Genomic DNA, 19879 nt, shown 5'->3' with positions numbered 1-19879 from the left:
TTACTATATATTAATAGATTGTTAATAAATATAATCACAAACTGGTCAAGATAGTCTATAAAGATATTATTGATTAGTTATTAAAATATTACTGGTCTATTGGTGAGGCTAAATAGCATTATCTCATACTTAAAAGTGCTATACTGACAACAGAAGATGGTCAGATCTGTGAAGTCTAGGTGCATTTAGATTTAGTGGAACCCCTATCTAATATCTAGTTTAGTGAAGATCTTTGCCTTATTTAAGTGCTTAAAGATTTCTTTAATAAGTAGTAGTAGATATTGGTCTTTTCTAGTTAAAGTATTCAGCTTGCGGTAATCAATATAGAAATAGAATCTGCCATTGGCTTTCTTAGCTATGAGGATTAGAGACACGAATAATATATTATTAGGGATGATAAATTCTTTATCTAGGTTATTAATAATATAGTCTTAGGCTGTTTAGAGCTGTTTTTTTGATATTTGATATAAAGGATTATAACCTAACTTTAGATCTTAATTCAACTTAATCTTATGGTTATACTTCTAATGAATTAGTAACTCGTTTAAATAGATCTTTAAGAAGATATTAATAAACTTATAATACTAATCTAATAGCTATTACTTAATCTCCTTATTTTTAGTTAACTTAGCTATTCTTTTCTTCTTAGTTTCTAGTATCTACTTTATCTTATAAAAACTAATTATAAAGACATCTATAGTCTTACTTTTTATATAATAATAAAATCTGGCAGCTCTAATAATTATTATATCTATTCTATACATCCTTCTTTCTAAGTGTTGGCGATATAGGTTTCTTATTAGACTAATAACTGATAATACTTTCTTAGTACTGTTAAAAGGTCCTATAATATTCTTTAATTATAAAACTTTCTCTATTTTCTATAGTTCTATCTTTGATTATATCCTTTATATTCTTTTTATAACTATAGGCGCTTTCCTTTAAGATTCTGATTATAGAAGTAGAACAGGTTCTTTTATTAATTAATCTTAACGTTCTATATCAGCTTAGTGCTTGAAATTGACTAATCTATTTCTTCTTAGTATTATCTTTAATATATAGATAAACTACTCTCTCTCTATTTGATTTTTAAGAGACATATTTTTTAACTATAAAAGGCGATGGTTTCTATAATCTATTAATATATTATACTTTTTTAGCTATATACGATCTAAAATGATATTGTAATAGCCTAGTTGTACTAAGAGAAAGGGTAGATACTGCTGCATCTGGCTATTAATAATTAGTGTTAAGATTATAAGGTACGTGACTGGTTCTATTGTTTTCTTATTATACCCTCTCATCCTATAGGGTTCAGAAATGGATACTGTGTATATCTAAAAATGTCGTACAAGCTTCTCTGCTAAAAATACATCTAAAAAGATAAATCTATTGGCTCTAGTATTAGCTAAAGCTTTAGTATAAATTAAATATCCATTCTTAGCTAGCTAAATAGATATAGTTATATTATTCTTTTTTCTTCTTATTAGCTATAAGAGATCTAAAGCTTTATTATCTATACTTAATACGCCTAAGAAGAAGACTTCTCTTAAATATAGATATTTTCTAACTCCTTACCTATATCATTCTCTGAGGCCTTTAGATCTGGAGCTTTTTTCTTAAAAAGACACTTGTCAGTATGGTGACTGCTTAGTTTGTAATTAAAGTACTTATTCTTATTTATTAGCTTCTTCTTTTCTTCTTAGAAGAGCTGCGGTTGAGGGGCTTTATTCTTTAACTTTAATTTTCTAGAGATATTCAACTGGTGGCTTTTCTAGCTGTGGCTTTTACTGCTCCTAATTCTATAGCTATAGATATATTATTCTCCTTCAGCGATCTGCTTAAGGTGATTGGTAGTAGTGTAGCATTTTTATACAAAGATTTAATATAATACCATTAGGTTGGTGCTTTTCTTAATTATAGCACACTGCATATTAAATAAAAGTTTATAATAGAGTTCTTTTTTCTATTTTAATAGGGCAAGGCCAGCTTCCTAGACAAGAAGCATGAATTTTAACAAAAAGATCTAAAACTTTGAATCTCTTATTACTAGGTGATGAAGTTCTATTTTTATATTGATTATGTGGTTCTTATCTATGTAGATTGTTCTTAGATACTCAAAGATATTACTGATATCCTAGTAACATTATGTTAAGTCTTTTTAGAATTATGAAAGCAAATAGTTGACTGCTTCTTTCTTATATATTTTCTTCATATATACTATACAGGCCAAGGCTGTTAGATAATAGTTAGTGTTGATTTCCAACTTGTTCTTGATGTTAATCTCCTATAATTTATACTTAGGATCAATTTCATCTAATAATAACTAGCTATTTAGTAGCTTGATAGTCTTTTTCTTGTGGTCTCTCCTGGCTAGAGAGATATTGGTAATTACAGTATTATACTCTATAATTAGTTCAGATATAGCCTAGTAATAGTTGGCTAGGTTATTCTTAAGATTCTAAATCTCTTTTCTTATAGAGTTGATTTCCTTTGTGTTGTTATTGCTAGACTTAATAAGAGCCTCTTCTAGTTATTTCTTCTATATAGAGAGATGTTGGAATAAACCTTTAAATAGACTTCTAGAGTTGCTTCTATAAAGCTTAAAGAATTCATCTTTATTAAATAGTCCCTTAGGAACATCTCTAAGCTTTAGTTCTTCAAGGTTAATAGTTAAATAGCGACTAGGCTCTTCTATATCATTATTACTAACGCTCTTGCCATGCTGATGTCTATTAATAATATTTAATCTTACTATTATATTAGCTTATAAGATTTCTAGGTTTTAAATAAAGATAAATAAAGATTTAGAGTTAAAATACTAACAAGGTGTTTGTTGTGGCTGTATAGACTGTGTTAAATACAAAGAGGTTAAAATAAAGAAAAGTCTATCTTTAACTAAAGTGCTGACTGTAGCTAAGTACTAGCTGTGCTAGTTATAAGAAAGATAAAGATAAAGTGTAGTAATACTTATTATAATATGATGTGTCTTTTCCAAAGATATTCAATTCCTATCTAGGGGTGCGATTCTTTAAAATAACAAGTATGGGAAAGGAATCTAACTACTAGGACCTGTAGAAAGGTTTTATCTTATGTGCTTAGATAACCAGCTTGACCCCTTATGGCCCTGGGGTGAGGCTATCCCCAGATCTGGCACCGCGGGTTAGGGTTGATGCCCTTCCTGCCTGAGGCCTCCCATCCGGCCACGAGGCCGCTCCTACCCTTAGGGATAGCCTCAGGCTCAGCCGTCACATAAAGGTGGTACGAGAGAGTTGTGTATAATACATTATAAATATATACTGCTTGACGAATAGACAAGATTTTTTGATTCTAAAAATTAGAAATTGTAAGTAATAACCTACCTTCTTGTTTAATTAATTTTCTTTGATTTTCTGTGCGAATTGGAGGCATAGTGGCGCGTTGAATGAGATCAAAATAATGAAATTGACGCGTTCGGAGATGAGTGATCCGCTCGGGGGTGTGATCCGTTCGGTGGTGGATTACGTTATAGTTAGTTAACTAGAGCTCTAATATTAATAATTTCCTCTTCAGCATAAAGTTCATATAAATAATTAAATTTATAATAGAGTAATATATAGGACACTAATTAACAAAGGTATTATTCTTTCCAAACCTACAATCCTTTTATCTTATAGACCTAGCCATACCTATTTTTTATTAGCAGCCGGCCGAAATTTAAAACTATAAAAAAAAAGTGAGCCTCCAGTCCATCCAATTAAATGAGCTAGAATTAGAAATAACAAATACTTAAACAAGAACACAGGTATGTTTTCAATTTGTGTTAATACCTAAGTTTCATCGAACTAGAGACATGCTAATTCTCGTTGATTTAGAAACATCAATTATACATGTCTCACACGCTTGCGACGTTTTTTGCTAAAGCTGCACCAAGAGTGTCATGAATTTTATAACCGACAGATATGTTACTTTTTGATTGCATGACACTTCATTAACAAAGACATGACCCTAAGAAACAAGAAACCCCACAAAAGGGTCCCTTTTTGGCAGGGTGGTCGATAATAGTACCTTCATATAGATTAGGTATTTCTTGGCATTTAGGGTTTGAAACTGGGAAGACGGAGATTTCTGGTGCTACTGTCTCCGGCTAATTCTTTTTGAGCCTGCATGTAACGAGAAATTTCCTGCTGTCTGGGGTCCTTTGGCCGCGAATTTATTGGCACGTTGACTGTGCGAAATATATCATCATCAAACCCAGTAGCGGCCATTTTCTTTGGCACCCGTCTACATTGTTCATCAGCTTTCTAAATTTCCACTCACCCAATCCAGCAAGGCGTCCCCTTGAGTAGTACACAGAACCATTTTTAGAGAATGTCGGGTAAATAGCTATTCTGCTTCGAAGTCGTCAATCTCACACGTGAAATTGGGTAGCGTCCTATAAATACCAAGTCAGAAACTGTGTCCGCCGCCAGCCCGTATAATTAAGATACAAACCACTGGGATTGAATCGGACCAAAGTCATTCCCTAATGCACATACTTTGTCGATCAAGGTCTAGATACTAGATACCGAGGAAAGAAGGGTAATATATGCGCTGAGAAGCCCTATCACCAGCCCAGTATGTATTATTGTTGCAGACAAGTGTTATTAGCTTAAATGGCTACATAGATACAAATATATAGGGCTCTACATATCAATTGATGTATGCGCATACCATCTTAATTGAATCTAACGCTTGTGTAGATAGATAGAGAGTGATGCTAGAGCATATTAAAACTCCACACCTCGAGACAAGTATACGTATGTTCATGAGGACATTATTATGTTAATCGTGAAGGAAAATCAGGATCAAGTAATATATTGTTAGTAATCAAAGCTACCTCCACGTTGCCGTCACTGTCGCAGTTGACCCAGAGCAGGCGGTAGGCACCGTATACGACCGGTTAGGGTCGCTCTCCCATGTCACCGAACTGGAGCTGCCCGTCTCGAAAAATTTATACTCAAACGAGGTCCCAGCGGGAATACTTACGACGACCTGCCACAAAGGATTTGATGACGTATAGCCACTTGAAGATAGTGCAACGGCGTTCGCGGTGTCCCAGTCTCCGAGTTCGCTAATAGAGCCTGAAATATAAATGTCCTCCCCGTATGTTGTAGTCACAAGCTCTTTAAAAAGAACAGGTACATCTGTAGTCTGAGTACAACTAGTGCTTGTCGAAGACGTGGAAGACGTGGAAGTCGTGGAGGTGATCTTGGATGTGGTTGTTGTGGTTGAAGAGCCACAAAGTGAACCGGCAGAAGAGGCCAACATGAAGACTCGAGGTAATCCAGATGCCATCGGGACTGCAATATTCCCGCTAGAATCCACGGTCACGGAGGTACATGTATACATCTCCATAAGCTCCGTGCCAGAAGCATACCCGCTACCGCTGAGTGTCAGAGTGTATGAACTGCCAGAGGCACCCATGTTCGAGAGCACTGTAACAACCTGCGAGCCACTTGATCCCTTTTGCATAGCAATCGTATTACTGTCTGTATAGAATGGGTCATTCTACAGACCAGTCAGCTTCTACCCAAAACATCAACCGGAATAAACCTACCTTAGTTGTGATATACGAGGAGTCTGAGGAAACCGCAAGGGCACGAATCTTATTTGTCGTGGCGATGAATTGGTAGAGCTCGGCAGTTGTCGAATATCCCGATAACCAGGTTGCCTCACGGTTTTCGGGGTCACTACCACCACTATAGTGTTGCTCTTGGCCAGCGTAGATGATAGGAATGCCATCAGAGAGAAACACAAAGGAAATAACATTCTTAGCCTGAGAATAATCATCCGTATAGCTAGATAGTTAGCAGAATGTGTTAGAAAAGACTAAGACTGTACATACGACGCAAAACGAGGATTGTCGTGATTTTCAATGAAATTTCCAAGTAGGGTTGGATCGGCACAATCGGATGCCACGGAGCTAATCATGTCATAGAGACCACTGATACTGCCGCTAGAAGATTCGAATGCATATAGGAGCTGATAGTATCTATTACATGTTAGTAATGTTTGAGAAACAACGACGAAACTTTTACATTGGATAATTCAAAACAGCATCCAGATAGTTTTGATACGGGCATGTATAAGCTGGGTCGCCATCAAAGACTTCGCCGACACAATAGACACCAGCAGCACTATTATAGCCTGGCCAGAATGATTCCTGTACATGCTTGACAGTGTCGATGCGAAGGCCGTCGACTATTATTGCGGTTCTGTGGTTAGAAAATTTTCTACCGTATAATAAAATTTGACTCATGTAAGAACGCACTAGAATAGTTTGACACCAAGTCGGCCACCCAGTCGTACCAAAGTGTCTGAACAGAGGTCAAGTCCGTATTTAAATCTGGGAGAGAGACCGTTGTATCGCCGAGCCAGCAGTCCTCCACGTTTTCCTGATTGGAGTAGTCGCTGATTAGGCAGTAGGAGTGGAAATATGATGATGAGTCAAACGGACTGAACACACTATAGTCAACACTGTCACCTGCTCCGGCATATCCCTGTTTCTAGATCAGATTGCTTCTTTTGCGGAATTCTTATCTTCAAAAAGCCCTACCATGTGGTTCGCGACTACGTCTACCATAAGATACATTCCTCGATCATGCAGAGCCTCTGAGAGGGCCAAAAGATCGGCCGCAGTGCCATAATTTGAGTTGACGCTGTATCTGTTCAAATTAGTACCGCTGTGTATATTTTCATACACTTCCTTTGCTTACATCTCCTGTTGCCAGTATCCGTGGTACGCTTCTCCTTCTCCAGTATCTTGGGGAAGTTGTTCCGTCACTGGCGTGATCCAAATGGCAGTAAATCCCATCCCTTGAATATAGTCCAGCTTCATTCTTTAGCATTGGAAAATTAACCGTGTTATTGAAGTTAACATACATGGTTGATAATTCCTTGCCAACTGCCACCGCAATAGATCTGCCATCGTCATCAGTATACAACTTTGAAATCCCTCCAAAAGTCTTAAAAAGCATACCCTCTCGCTGAGGTCACATGAAGCAGTGGTGGAATTATCTTCCCGGCCAAAGCGATCAGTTAGAAGAAAGTAGATTGACTGACTGCGCCATTCTGCTGGCGTCAAGGCTACTACAGACTGCCCCAGGAACAGGGAGGCCAGAAATGCAGCTCTCTTCGCAATTGCCACCATCTTTTTTTAACAGCACAAAGATTGTGTTTGTGATGGTCGTCACTTCTAGCTTCTAGCAAACTATCCAGCTTACATATCATTTTTTTACTTTTATGATAAACGCCACATCTCTATGAAGGATGTAATTCTCCGCCGGGGAAATCTCCATATGAGCATAGGCTGCGGTCGTCGGGCCCCAGGTCCAATTAATGCAAGCCGCCAGATTAACTCTAGATATCGCGTGGTATATCGTCGTAAGCTCAAATTTAGGACTGCTTATATTGGCTATACACAAGTGCCGGAGCTTAGTGTTTAGTTGCATCGGCAATCTTTAGCTTGAGAGTCGGTACTACATAGTACCTAGCAAACAACGCCGGGCTATAACCGGTAGGTTCTCCGGGTGTTTCAACGCCCGAAGTGAATTAGGATATCTTCATAATTTTATTCTGCGGGGTAATATTCGGTTATTGAACCCAGAAAGATGCAAGCGGCAAGCCACCGCAAGCCACCGCTGCTTCACGTGAACATTCGTACCCTGCCTAAAAACGCCTCCTTCGAAGACGAAACGTACGCAATGCCAGGGACGGAGAAAAGTCATCATGGCGATTGGCAACCACAACGATGATTGTGTGCAACGGCGAAAAGGCGAAAAGTTGAAAAGGTACGGTGGCGTCACGCTATGGCTGCAGCGGATGAAAAGCGATATGTTTCCACACACGACTCTGGATTGGTAAAAACTTCACTGGTAATGAGCTTCGGGCCAAAAATACAGTTACAGAATACTTTGAAAGCATTGCTAGAAGACTATTGTGATCATGCTAAACGCTGTGGGTCGGTAAAAAGATTTGACCTCTGGCTTCTTAATACCTATTAACATTTGATATTAGCCGAAACCCCATCTTGGCCAAAAATGACAGCCACCATCACATGCAAAATCTTTGTTATTCCAGTGTCGATGCCTGGGGAGAACTGGGAGGTGGCCTAGACCATCAGGTGTTGATGCAGAAGCGGTGAATGCACTTCAGAGTTTGATTCGCGCGGTCTGAGTTGCTTACAGGACTAGCGATATATTGATCGATCCACTCGGAGCTAGAGAGTCTTCCCATGAAGCTCAAGAAAATCTATAAAAACGTGTGCCTGACCTGCGGTTCCTTCTCTAAAAGTCTCATCTCTCATACCTCAATCCTTGGTGTTCAGCTAGGTTGTTCATGGTCTCCATGGCTTGTCTTTTTTACTCGTCTTGTGCGCTGGCTCTGGCATGGAGTCAAACTGTGTTGGCAGCGCCTGATCTATCTCCTCGTGCTACAGTCAGTTTGGAATCCTGGTTGGCTACTGAGACTGCTGTCTCCCTCAATGGAATCCTTGACAACATCGGTGCCAGCGGTGCTTACGCCCAGAGTGCAAAGGCCGGTGTTGTTATTGCCAGCCCCAGCATCAGCGACCCAGACTGTGAGTGATTCGTAATGTCTTGACTATTATTTGCTAAGAATCTAGATTACTACACATGGACCAGAGACTCAGCTCTCACATTGAAGGTCATCACCGATGTCTTTCGCAATGGGAACCTGTCTTTGCAGACCATTATCGAGGAATATGTAGATGCACAAGCCAATCTACAGACCGTATCGAATCCTTCTGGTAGTCTCTCGGACGGTTCTGGTCTCGGCGAGCCAAAATTCAACGTTGATATGAGCGCGTTCACTGGCAGCTGGGGCCGTCCTCAGCGCGATGGTCCTGCTCTACGCGCCATTATCCTGATTGACTTCGGAAATTGGTTGATTGTATGTTCTCTACTCAGAGATGAAAATTTTCACTGACGCCTGTAGGACAATGGATATTCTACCTATGCTATCAGCAACATCTGGCCGATTGTACGAAATGACCTGTCTTATGTTGCCGAGTACTGGAGCCAGTCTGGCTATGGTATGTTTGTTTTTTGACTATATGGTGACCTTTGTAGAACATTTATTAACTTAAATCTCAAGACCTTTGGGAAGAGGTCAATAGCATGTCTTTCTTCACCGTCGCCAACCAGCACCGTGCTCTTGTTGAGGGAAGCACCTTTGCTGCCAATGTCGGAGCTTCCTGCTCTTGGTGCGATTCGCAGGCCCCCGAGATTCTCTGCTATATGCAAACTTTCTGGACCGGGTCTTACATCAATGCCAACACTGGCGGAGGTCGATCCGGCATTGATGCCAACACCATCCTGGCCAGCATCAACACGTTTGACCCCGAGGCCACATGCGATGACATTACCTTCCAACCTTGTTCAGCTCGCGCACTGGCGAACCACAAAGTCTATACTGACTCGTTTCGTACCGTTTATTCTCTCAACTCTGGCATTGCCGAGGGCGTAGGGGTGGCCGTAGGCCGCTACCCCGAGGATACATACTATAATGGAAACCCCTGGTTCTTAGCCAACCTCGCCGCCGCTGAACAGCTGTACGATGCGATATATCAATGGAACAAAATTGGTTCTATCGACATTACCAGTACTTCTCTGGCCTTCTTTCAGGACATTGATAGCTCAGCAGCCGTTGGAACCTACTCCTCCAGTACTTCCACCTTCACAGACATCATCGACGCGACCAAAACCTATGCCGATGGATATATCAGCATTGTTCAAGCTCACGCCATGACTAACGGCTCCCTCTCAGAGCAATTTGACAAGGCTTCCGGTGCCGAGCTCTCGGCTCGCGACCTCACCTGGTCCTATGCTGCCGTACTCAGTGCCAATATGCGCCGCAATGGCATTGTGCCTCCGTCTTGGGGTGCTGCCTCGGCCAACTCAGTTCCCGCGTCTTGTTCTACCGGCTCTGCAACAGGAACTTATAGCACCCCTACCGCTACCTCCTGGCCCTCCACCCTGACTAGCGACACCTCATCTACTTCTACGTCTACGGGCTCTGTCACTACTACTGCTACTACTATCACTACTACTACTACTACTACTACTACTAAGACCACCACCACATCCTCCGCCTGTACTACCCCTACATCTGTTGCTGTCACCTTCGACGAGATTGTCACCACCTCTGTCGGCGAAAACATTTACATTGTCGGATCGATCTCACAGCTGGGTGCATGGGATACTGACAGTGCCATCGCGCTCAGCGCCAGCCTGTATACCACCACCAACCACCTATGGTTTGCCACCATCAGTCTGCCTGCCGGTACCACCTTCGAATACAAGTATATTCGCAAGAACTCTGACGGTACAGTTACCTGGGAGAGTGACCCCAACCGCTCATACACTGTGCCTTCGAAATGTGCTGTGACTACTGCCACTGAGAGTGATACATGGCGGTAGGTGAATTGCCCATAGATAAATGGCATGTGTTTTGGTACTGGAGGCCGAAGAAAATAGTAGCGGACTAGTTCTCAGCTTTAAAAAAAATCAAGTGACAACGTTATTAATTAATGGACATTCCACTAGCCCTTTCATTTCCATAGTTTAATATCAATTCGCTTTACTGCTTATTAATGACTTTTAGATATTGCCATAGGAAGTGACCTATTTATAACTGTAATTGCACGTAGTACCGTTACTCATAAGCCCGAACATTAAATATCTGTTTAGCGCTATATAAGTTGTACATATGTAGGTATATAACAGTTAACCGATCACAGAGAAGCTAACATATCTTACACAAACAAGAAAAGGCTTAGACATTAAAGGACAGAGACTGATTTGTCAATCTAGTGCAGCTGGCTTTTATTATCTTCGATCTTCTTCACTATCTCAACTCGTCCGTCTTATAAGGGATAATTTGAACTGGAAACAACAGTCCGTAATCCGCCACACTTGGTGGGTCCGGAAATTGGGTACTCGCTTTCTTTCCACTTGTCTCGATAGAATCCCAAATCGTGCGCAACCCATTCCCAAGACTGGTGCTCACCACGACCTCGACAAGATTAGTCCCCTGTACCAAATACGCCGAAATATCGGCGCGAGCCCATGAAATGTCTAACGGGGCAAGGGTCTGACCATTTATGATCACTCGGGCTGTGTGAACTATTGATCCAAGATCGATGAAAGCGCCATCAACAACGGAGGCGTCGTCGTCAGACACACTGGTAGAAGAGGGAGGCCACTGGAAATCAGTCGAGTAGTAGCCACGACCGGAAACATTCGCGAGAGAGGAAGATATATCTGACCACGATACCAAGGACTGGATGTTGGAGAAGGTCGATAAGTTGGAACGTTCTGCGACGGGATCAAGGTTATAGGGGTTGGATGGTGATGTCCATGACTCGACGATGAGGGACCAATTGGTCAGGGCAAATGGTGGCGTGAGTACTGGCGACAGTGTCACGGATGTACCGTTGGAAAGCAGACATTGAGCCGTTTCGCTGGTATAGCTACGATGAATTGAGAGGGATGTTGAAGATGAATTGAGATCAAGGGTCGAGGGTGGCGCCGAGATTACATGCAACGGTTGACCAAAGGCGAGGTGTCGAAAAGCAATTATTATTGTTTGATCTCCTGCAAGTTGAAGGGGTACTGTAGTATTTGTTTCTGACTGCTCATATACGAGCAGTGATTCGACTTTTCCCGTCCAAGCATCATAGATATAGGGCACTCCGGTACTTTCAAAGGTGATCGATCCGGTTGAAAACCCTTGTCCAGATGGAAGGCTAGAAGCATCATTGAACACATACACATAATCGAACGAAGTCGTGTTGTCTTCACGCCAGTAAGTATACCATGTCCCATTGGTAGTGACTGCCGTTCGTGGGGTAACGTTTAACGACGCCAGGGTATCAGCAATGCCTTCATCGGAAGACGTAACGTGTACATTTTGCAGAGAAGTCATGTTAGATATGGTTGCATTGGCAGAAGCGGCGCCGGTTTGATTGTAGCCTTCGAACTGGGAAGGTAGTCCGCCATTGAAGATAACCGGCAAACCAGCCTGTGCATATTTAGCTAGCTGTGTCACCCCAAGCCCCGTTAAAATCTCGTTTGCTCCGATTACCAGTGCCTTGAACGCCTGTCGCTCCGGGGCCAAGACCCCATCTGACACGTATGCCTCTGGCAGGGCAAAATTATCAGGACTAAGGTACTCGTAAGAAAATCCTAGGAATGTTCAGCCAAGTCACTTTCCACTTCACATGGACAATGAGTAAAGAAACTTACCAGCCTCCAAGAGATCAGTTGGCGTATATTTAGCCGAAAGATGTCGATAATCAGTTGATTTGGACCAAAATGCTATATCCATCTTAGGTACTCCGGTTTGTGTGACCCATTGAATACGTGCAGTCCAATTCAAAAAGTCCGAGTAAAAGTCCCAACCAGGTTGATGGCGTCCATGCATTTCAGAATATGAGTAATCGAAGGTTGTGAATCCAGGCCAGGTGGTATTGCCATAATTCCCAGAATAGGGATAGCCATGTATAACGAATTGGTTGATTCCACCGGCAACTGACTTTTTGATATAGTTTACAACGCTAGGTATTTGTTGTTGGTAAGCAAAGGATTGAGCACCCAATTCACTCGATATAACGCGTTTCCCAGCGAGATTTGCAGGTCCAGTGAATTGCCTGTATTCATCAATATCGTCAGACAATGCTAGTGATTCACACTCTGGAGCATTGACAGATGGAATGTTTGCCAGCATATCCATCGGAAGGTTATAGACCACCTGCGATGAGAATTGAATTCCCAGAGTATCCTGTGCCCAACTACTTAATGTTTGAAGATAGATTCTATTCAATTCAGTAAGCTATACAATGTTAGCAATGCCAGAAAAAATCGAGCAACCGGTCAGCCTACCGTTTGGCGGTAGTCCGCCACATGACTAGCCCCAGCCTCCGGGTCATCTAGAATGTATAATGTTGAAGGTGCGGAGCTAGTCAATGTAGATATCAGGAGAGGAATATACTGATTGACTGCATATCCACGGTTTGCTAGGAAGGCTGCAGTCAAGTTTGGAGTCCAGAAGGTGTTCTCCAGTAGATAGAATTCCTGGCTATCTTCCCACATATAGTTACCGACCTGCTTGATGAGGTCTGTCGTCGAATTGTCCAGCAGATGGTCTTTCCAGAAGTCAATTATAACTTGGGCTCCAAGAGCAGAGAAGTGATCCACTACCCACGATCCATTCTGCGTCCAATTTTCGATTGGCGACTGAGGAACGGAGGCTACAACTCTGTCCGATGCTTGTACCTCAGGGTAATGCGAATGCTTCAGATAGTACGCAAACACCCGATTCTCGATACCGCTCTGTTGAGAAGGGAAGCTGACGTTGACGTGTCCGTTTTGATCCACCAGCTGCGTGATATCGGCGAGCGAGCTGTGGGACAGCGTGATATTGGATGCATCACTTGAATTTGTAACGTCTAAAACTAAGCCCGTAGAAGCAGCTACCAAAGGCCCAGAAGACCAGCCAGGGAGAACTCCATCAAAGCTCCCTCCAAGTGGTACGGCAACTTCATACGGATATAGATCCCACATAAGCCCATCGGATTCGTAAGGAGCCGGGACGCCGGCTCCTTGATTTGGGCCAATAGCCATGTCTACAACCAGTCCTTCCTCTTGAGCCGTAGACAGTACGGTATTCAACAAATTACCTGTTATTTAGGCATTAGCAATAGCAGGAGGTGAAAGTGGAGGAGGGGCTCACTCCATGATGGGCTTCCGAATCCATTGAGTGTCCAATCCGATTGAAGAGAGTCATAGTTTCCAGGGAACAATTGGATGTCTCCGTAGAGGAAATACCCTAAAAGTTCAATACCACCGACGCCAACTCTTCCAGCTTCCCTAACATCATCTGCCACTTGACTTAGGTTGACAGAAGCATCATTTGGCCAATACCGAAAGCGCGGGCGTACATTGGCGGATGGGTTTTGAAACGTCCCATAATCAATATCGGCGTACACTTGATCGTCCACACCAACTGCGTGAACTTTCTGGAATTGAAGAATCAAAGCAGCAATCAAAATGGCGGTTGGGCGAACCATTCTGACTTGATAAACTCAACTAATGCCCAACAGAGACCTAGTAAATCCGGCAAAACACTGACGATGTTGTTGACAATATTGGATATAAACGCTACTTTTCACCTAGGTTAAACTTGTCTCCATATGAGCACAGCCGAACTGAGAAATCCACTGGTTAAATAATAATAGTGTTATTATCCAACTTAACGGTGTGGGAGTTACAAGCACAAGGTTCATCTCGGTTGGAAATATCCCGAGAAGCATTGACCAGACTCGTCCTGACGATCTTCTTAGCTCGCTACCAGAATAGTACTAACCACCACAGTAACCAGCCATCTCGAACAAACTAGGAAGTAATATTGATGGGTTACTGACGACTGGATTCCTCTGTTCTGTACTCGCCCTGAAAACTGCGGGGGGCCTATGTAACTTGAAGTCTCAAGGATCGCTTTATTAGGTATGGTCGACACGCGGGAAAAGTCATCCGCTCTATGTATAGACATTCTTTAAATAGTATAGCCGTGTCAGCAACCCCACAATGGCAATAAGCTTACAGCAGCGCGCGGGACAGCCCCTTTTTTCGGTAACTACATAGTTTATAAGGTACCTACAAGTCACCCTGGAGGTTTCCGGCAGTGCCCGGGACGGTGCCACGGTGGCTCTTGGGACCATGTGATAAAAGCCCCTATTGACCTCGTGGGAAATGGGCAAAGGGTTCTAGTTCGCAGTCGACAGAAGGAGGATGAAGAGTGCAATGTTGGACGGTTGGGATTCTCTCTTGTTAGCTGTCAGTAGCTTCTTCACTACTCCAATGGAAGCATCGTCGGCTTGTCCTTTGAGCCTCTTGTTGACAATGTCCTCGAACGGACGAAAACAGAACTCGACGAACCACCAAGAGATACTAATAATGAGAAATTGCTTCAGCTATTTCGTACTCTAATACCCTTATTACCCAAAGAAGATTTCCATTCGCGAGCGAAGGATTGTCAAGCTTTTACGGACCAAACAAATCGAAGCCCCCACGCGATGCCACCTAACTTCTACGACGTCGATGCGCCACGCAATGCTAGTAATTAGCGTTTATGGGGCACTCGAATCGACATCGCGTGAAATCCCCATTTGCGTATAAAACCTACAGGTATGGCTCCGAAGGGAAAACCCATGTTCTGCGACGCATTTCAATTACCCCTTGCTTTCCCACCTATCCTCATCCGGCCTCTGCTCTAATAAGTAGACGGACTTTTACGGGAGAAAACGATGGCCCTCACGCGCTCTTCCTACTTGGCCCTGTCCCTATCGACAGTGTTGGCTGGTAACTGGGCGAAAGCCGACTCTTTCATTCCAAAGGTCTCCGGGACACCGCAGATCTTAGGCAATGTAACTGATCCGACTATCTGTCGCGACTCGTGTGGATCAACCAGATTTGGCAGTCGCGTGCTGTGGACATGTCGTGACTCGCAACCATACGGCTCGAATGGAGCCCCGATTTTTCCGGTCTACTCAAGCTCGGCCTCATGGACTGATTTCAACAGCGACGGCACTCCGCTCATTCAAAGCGGGATTCAGAGCAGTCATGGTGAAGAGACTGGTCTTCTTTGCTATGGGGACAATAATGAAACACCATTTTTCCCCATTCCCCAGGATGAATGTAGCGATAACTCCGCTGGCGGGTGCTCGGACAAAACCCGATGGGCTCTCTGGCCAAACGTTCCTCCACTGATGACATTTGGGGACCCTTCTAGTGGATCTGTATCTGCTTGGACGTGGATTACACAGTCTCACATCACCTCTAGTCTGGCATTACTGAATCCCGACCCTCCGACGGCCTTGTACCAGGTTAATTATGACGGGCCGACTGGCTCTTCGAATCCCAATCAGCTCCCTAGCGTCGTACTGGTTGAGGAGACCTTCTGGACATCGGATCAGATTCCATACGGTACATATGGTAATCTGCTTGTGAATGGCACTGTATATCTGTACGGACAGAATGCCAATGGCACCGTCGGCCTTGCCCAGGTACCTTCTGGTCAAGTCAGCAACCTCACCGCGTATCAATATTATGTGAATGATGCATGGACGACCACTATTCCCGGTGTCAATGACACGGGTGTCAATATTCCAAATGCAAGTGCTGGCGGCCAGGGCACATACTACTACTCGTCCATTTGGGATCTGTACGTGTGGATCGGACAGAAAAGCAACACAATTGGTGGCTATTTCTACGTCACGACAGCTCCTGCTCCTGAGGGACCTTGGGCTGAACCCGTCAACTTCTATACGGTTGAGACTAACGGATTGCCGTACACGTTCCAGGCGCACCCTGGCCTGATTAGCGATCCGAATGAGAATGCCATCTATTTGTCATGGACTGTTAGCACTACCGCTGGATATTACACTCCTTTGGCTTATGTTGAATGGGAGTAAACGGAGCGGTATTTCTCTCCCAATTGGATGATATAGCTGAATACTGAACTTTGGTGCCTTTCACTGTACATCCTATGTCACGATATTTGCAGGCCACAAGGTAATATCAGAGAGGGAATTGTATATATTTCACTGCTGTCCGCATTCACTTCCTGTATTTAAATAACATTTAAAAATTATTTCATAGTTTATTTAACTGCAACATTTAAATGATGAAAAAGTAAATTTAAAGATATATCACCTCTGAAGTAATTAATTTTTCATAACAAAGTATATATTTTTAATGTATATAGTACATGTAATTTAATTTAATTAAATAATTATCTATATTCTAAATAATTTTAGAAAAATTACGTATACTAACAGGTTAATAGAGTAAGACCCACCTCATGGATACCAATGGCCAATAATAAGCAGGTACGATGGGCTCCACTATTGACAAATTGAATGAAGGACAAGCAGAACTTCGACACCCGAATGAATCTACATCGGAAGAATTTACAGGCTGTTATTGAACATAATATCATCCACCGCGACAAACTATTTGCATTGTTCCCACTGCCCAGAGCTCAATTTGCAATAATGTCCTCCATCACAATCGCATCTCTTCCCCGCATGACCCGCGACGTTCTCTCGTCCTTGCTCCTCTCGTCAAGCACAAGCAACCTCGCCATCATTGACGTCCGAGACTCTGGTAAAAAAAATTTCCCCTTGTTTCCAATCCTTTGAAGTATCGCTCTAACCGCTATTACAGACCATATTGGCGGCCACATCCACACGTCAACGTGGGTCCCCAGTTCATCACTCGAATACCGCATGCCCGAACTCATTCGCACCCTCAAGAAAAAAGAAAAAGTCGTCTTTCACTGCGCGCTCAGCCAGCAAAGAGGCCCGTCTGCAGCCCTGGGATACGCGCGCGAGCGTGAACGTACTCTGGGGGTGGAAGAGAGTAAGAAGCAAGAAATATACGTCCTGGAGGGTGGGTTTGTGCAGTGGCAGGAGAAATATGGGAAAGATACGAGACTGACAGAGGCATATGTGGAGGATATTTGGCAGGAGTATTAGTCTTTTTCGGAACTATTTGATGATTATTTTATGCCTAATGATAGTGATACCGTGATACCCTTGTATAGAATTACAGTTTGAATCTGAACAAAACACGATTGACCAAGTACATGGTAATGAGCGTCCTTATGTACCCATTCCTCAATTAACTGGTTATTTATCATTGTATATCACTGCAAGTTGGCTTTGCTAAGTATCCTCAGTGCTATCGCTATCATGTTCAAATGTTGGTCGTTCTAACCCTAATCGAGTGACTTCAGCACACGAATATGACAGTTCTATTAGTTGATCACCATACGTACATATATTAAAATTTTCCTTCTTCAAAGATGACAGTAACCCCGGAGAATCAAGTTATGTCCGAAAAAGCCGGACCTTGTTATGTAAGCCGGACGACGCTCCTTTGCACGAAAATCAACAACTACGTAGTCACTTAATTTTAGCTGTTCAGTAAGTGAAGATGGTTCAAGTTAGGCCACAACAGACTATGCGCCTCCGTACAGCATGCGATCCCTGCTCCACAGCCAAAGTCAGGTGTGACAAGAAACATCCGGCGTGTGACCGGTGTGCCCTAGTCGGATTGAGATGTTCCTATAGCGAGTCCCGCAAACATGGAAGACAGTCATGGCGCAGAAGAGGGGTATCTAAATCGAAATTAAAAGTTTCCGCGCCGGTTCCAATTTTACCTAGCGAGGCTGTGCTAGCAGAAATACCAACACAACTGCCAAGGGACACATCCTGGGAGTCCATGTTGAACTATGATCAGCAACATGAAACAGCAAATTTACCGCTCTCGTGGCCATCCAGTGATGTATTTAATGCCAATATTGACATCAGTGGTTTCACCAACTGGGATGTCATGGATTTGGCGCCAACTACCACCAGTCCCCCTATTCAGGCATCAACTCATCGCAATACTACGCCAAGAAGATCAGAATTGATGGACGGGTTGGATCCTATATCAGACACTAGAATCACACACGACTGTGAGGCCCGAGCCATTTCCATTCTTAGTTCAATGCAGCACGGGGAAATGCGCCAAGGGCTGATGTCCTGCTCCACGGACCCGGCACACGCTTATGCAGACCTGGATCTCACACCAAGCTTCGACCGCGTGCTTTCTATTAATAAAGCTGCTCTCAACAGTTGGAGCAAACTTATGAAGTGTTCTTGCGCACAGTGTCCTCACTTAATTCTCATATACGTGTCAATACTGTCCAAGATGTTATTCTGGTACCGTATAGCGGCGATAGAGAAACGTCCCACGTTGGGAGGGGGTACAGAAAGCGACGATAGTACCCAAAACAGTGATATTAATATAATAACAAGGTCTTCTTCAAAAGAAGCACCAACTGTGGACAAGTTTAGTGTTCATCCGACGACAATACAGATCGGAATGCTCAGTTTAGATGCCGAGGACGAGGCTAACTTGCGGCGTGCCCTTTTGCTTCGCGAGCTACACAGGACGGAACACGCAATTCATGAGTTCATGAATGTGGATAGAAGGAACATAGAGAAAAATGCAGATGAGGCCGTTCAGCGAACCGTGCAATGGTCACTTGCCGGCATTCCACAGCTTATAGAAGAGCTACAGGACGTGATCCAGACAGTCAAGCAAACTAAGTAGAAGAGAATATTGAACTGACCACTCTCAGAGATAGTTAATTGCTTACTAATGATAATTATTCTTATTCAAAATTTAAAAATACTGACAAATCTTATATACTTGATCTATAAACAAGCAACAATACCGTCAATAATAGACAATATCTTCACTGATTGAACCCGAGTCTTTCCATCTTTCAAATGCCCGCTTCGTATTTTCTGCCGCCTTTTCAGCATATCCTGGTCCCAGTTGCGCCGGGGGTCTAACGTCACGGTTTCCAGCAATCCACGCCAACGGGGCGCTACCTGTTCCACGAAATATTCGGTTGAGTTCCGTCACATCATCCGGATCATACGCTCGCCCAAATACAATGGCGAGCGGTAGTTTGCTGTAGTTTTGGGTACCAATATTTTCAGAAATGGATAATTTAGGCGCCCGGCCAGCGATGAGTTCCGCAAACTCGGCTTTTGCTTGCTCAAATGATGAGACGAAATGAATAACTACCCTCAAGCAAACGTCAATGCTATTCTCTAGAAATGGCGAATGCAGCTCACCTTCAAATTCGGACTTGAGAAACTGCGCGACCATTGCCCCATTTTCCAAGGACTTTCCACATAAGATAATCGGAATCGGCTGTGCGAGAGCTGAGTGTTTTTCGGTCTCCATGACTACACAATCTGGTGATAAAAATGAAT

At 43.0% G+C, this 19879-nt stretch overlaps 7 protein-coding genes across 7 annotated transcripts; 4 read left to right on the top strand and 3 right to left on the bottom strand.

Annotated features, from left to right (window-relative positions):
- Nucleotides 1–4854: 4854 nt before the first annotated feature.
- On the bottom strand, nucleotides 4855–7171 carry TRUGW13939_01870 (uncharacterized protein; the record flags this gene model as incomplete). The annotated part of the gene is made up of 9 exons (XM_035485067.1): nucleotides 4855–5529; nucleotides 5579–5819; nucleotides 5867–6013; nucleotides 6060–6222; nucleotides 6293–6521; nucleotides 6578–6686; nucleotides 6738–6853; nucleotides 6904–6942; nucleotides 7001–7171. 9 exons carry the CDS (start codon nucleotides 7169–7171, stop codon nucleotides 4855–4857), a joined length of 1890 nt encoding a protein of 629 aa, XP_035340960.1.
- Nucleotides 7172–8367: 1196 nt separating this feature from the next.
- On the top strand, nucleotides 8368–10460 carry TRUGW13939_01869 (uncharacterized protein; the record flags this gene model as incomplete). The annotated part of the gene is made up of 4 exons (XM_035485066.1): nucleotides 8368–8599; nucleotides 8645–8931; nucleotides 8977–9073; nucleotides 9136–10460. The coding sequence occupies 4 exons, from the start codon at nucleotides 8368–8370 to the stop codon at nucleotides 10458–10460; spliced, it is 1941 nt and encodes a 646-aa protein (XP_035340959.1).
- A 427-nt stretch (nucleotides 10461–10887) lies between these two features.
- On the bottom strand, nucleotides 10888–14110 carry TRUGW13939_01868 (uncharacterized protein; the record flags this gene model as incomplete). Its single annotated transcript, XM_035485065.1, has 4 exons — nucleotides 10888–12227; nucleotides 12288–12873; nucleotides 12924–13720; nucleotides 13774–14110. 4 exons carry the CDS (start codon nucleotides 14108–14110, stop codon nucleotides 10888–10890), a joined length of 3060 nt encoding a protein of 1019 aa, XP_035340958.1.
- Nucleotides 14111–15346: 1236 nt separating this feature from the next.
- TRUGW13939_01867 (uncharacterized protein) lies at nucleotides 15347–16513 on the top strand (the record flags this gene model as incomplete). Its single annotated transcript, XM_035485064.1, has 1 exon — nucleotides 15347–16513. The coding sequence occupies one exon, from the start codon at nucleotides 15347–15349 to the stop codon at nucleotides 16511–16513; it is 1167 nt and encodes a 388-aa protein (XP_035340957.1).
- A 582-nt stretch (nucleotides 16514–17095) lies between these two features.
- On the top strand, nucleotides 17096–17578 carry TRUGW13939_01866 (uncharacterized protein; the record flags this gene model as incomplete). The annotated part of the gene is made up of 2 exons (XM_035485063.1): nucleotides 17096–17207; nucleotides 17268–17578. The coding sequence occupies 2 exons, from the start codon at nucleotides 17096–17098 to the stop codon at nucleotides 17576–17578; spliced, it is 423 nt and encodes a 140-aa protein (XP_035340956.1).
- Nucleotides 17579–18326: 748 nt separating this feature from the next.
- TRUGW13939_01865 (uncharacterized protein) lies at nucleotides 18327–19205 on the top strand (the record flags this gene model as incomplete). Its single annotated transcript, XM_035485062.1, has 1 exon — nucleotides 18327–19205. The coding sequence occupies one exon, from the start codon at nucleotides 18327–18329 to the stop codon at nucleotides 19203–19205; it is 879 nt and encodes a 292-aa protein (XP_035340955.1).
- Nucleotides 19206–19331: 126 nt separating this feature from the next.
- On the bottom strand, nucleotides 19332–19850 carry TRUGW13939_01864 (uncharacterized protein; the record flags this gene model as incomplete). Its single annotated transcript, XM_035485061.1, has 2 exons — nucleotides 19332–19684; nucleotides 19739–19850. 2 exons carry the CDS (start codon nucleotides 19848–19850, stop codon nucleotides 19332–19334), a joined length of 465 nt encoding a protein of 154 aa, XP_035340954.1.
- Nucleotides 19851–19879: the final 29 nt, after the last annotated feature.

This window comes from Talaromyces rugulosus, chromosome I (genome assembly GCF_013368755.1).
Source record: "Talaromyces rugulosus chromosome I, complete sequence".
In the NCBI taxonomy this organism is placed as follows: Eukaryota; Fungi; Ascomycota; class Eurotiomycetes; order Eurotiales; family Trichocomaceae; genus Talaromyces; species Talaromyces rugulosus.
This window is presented reverse-complemented; position numbering and strand designations above follow the sequence as displayed.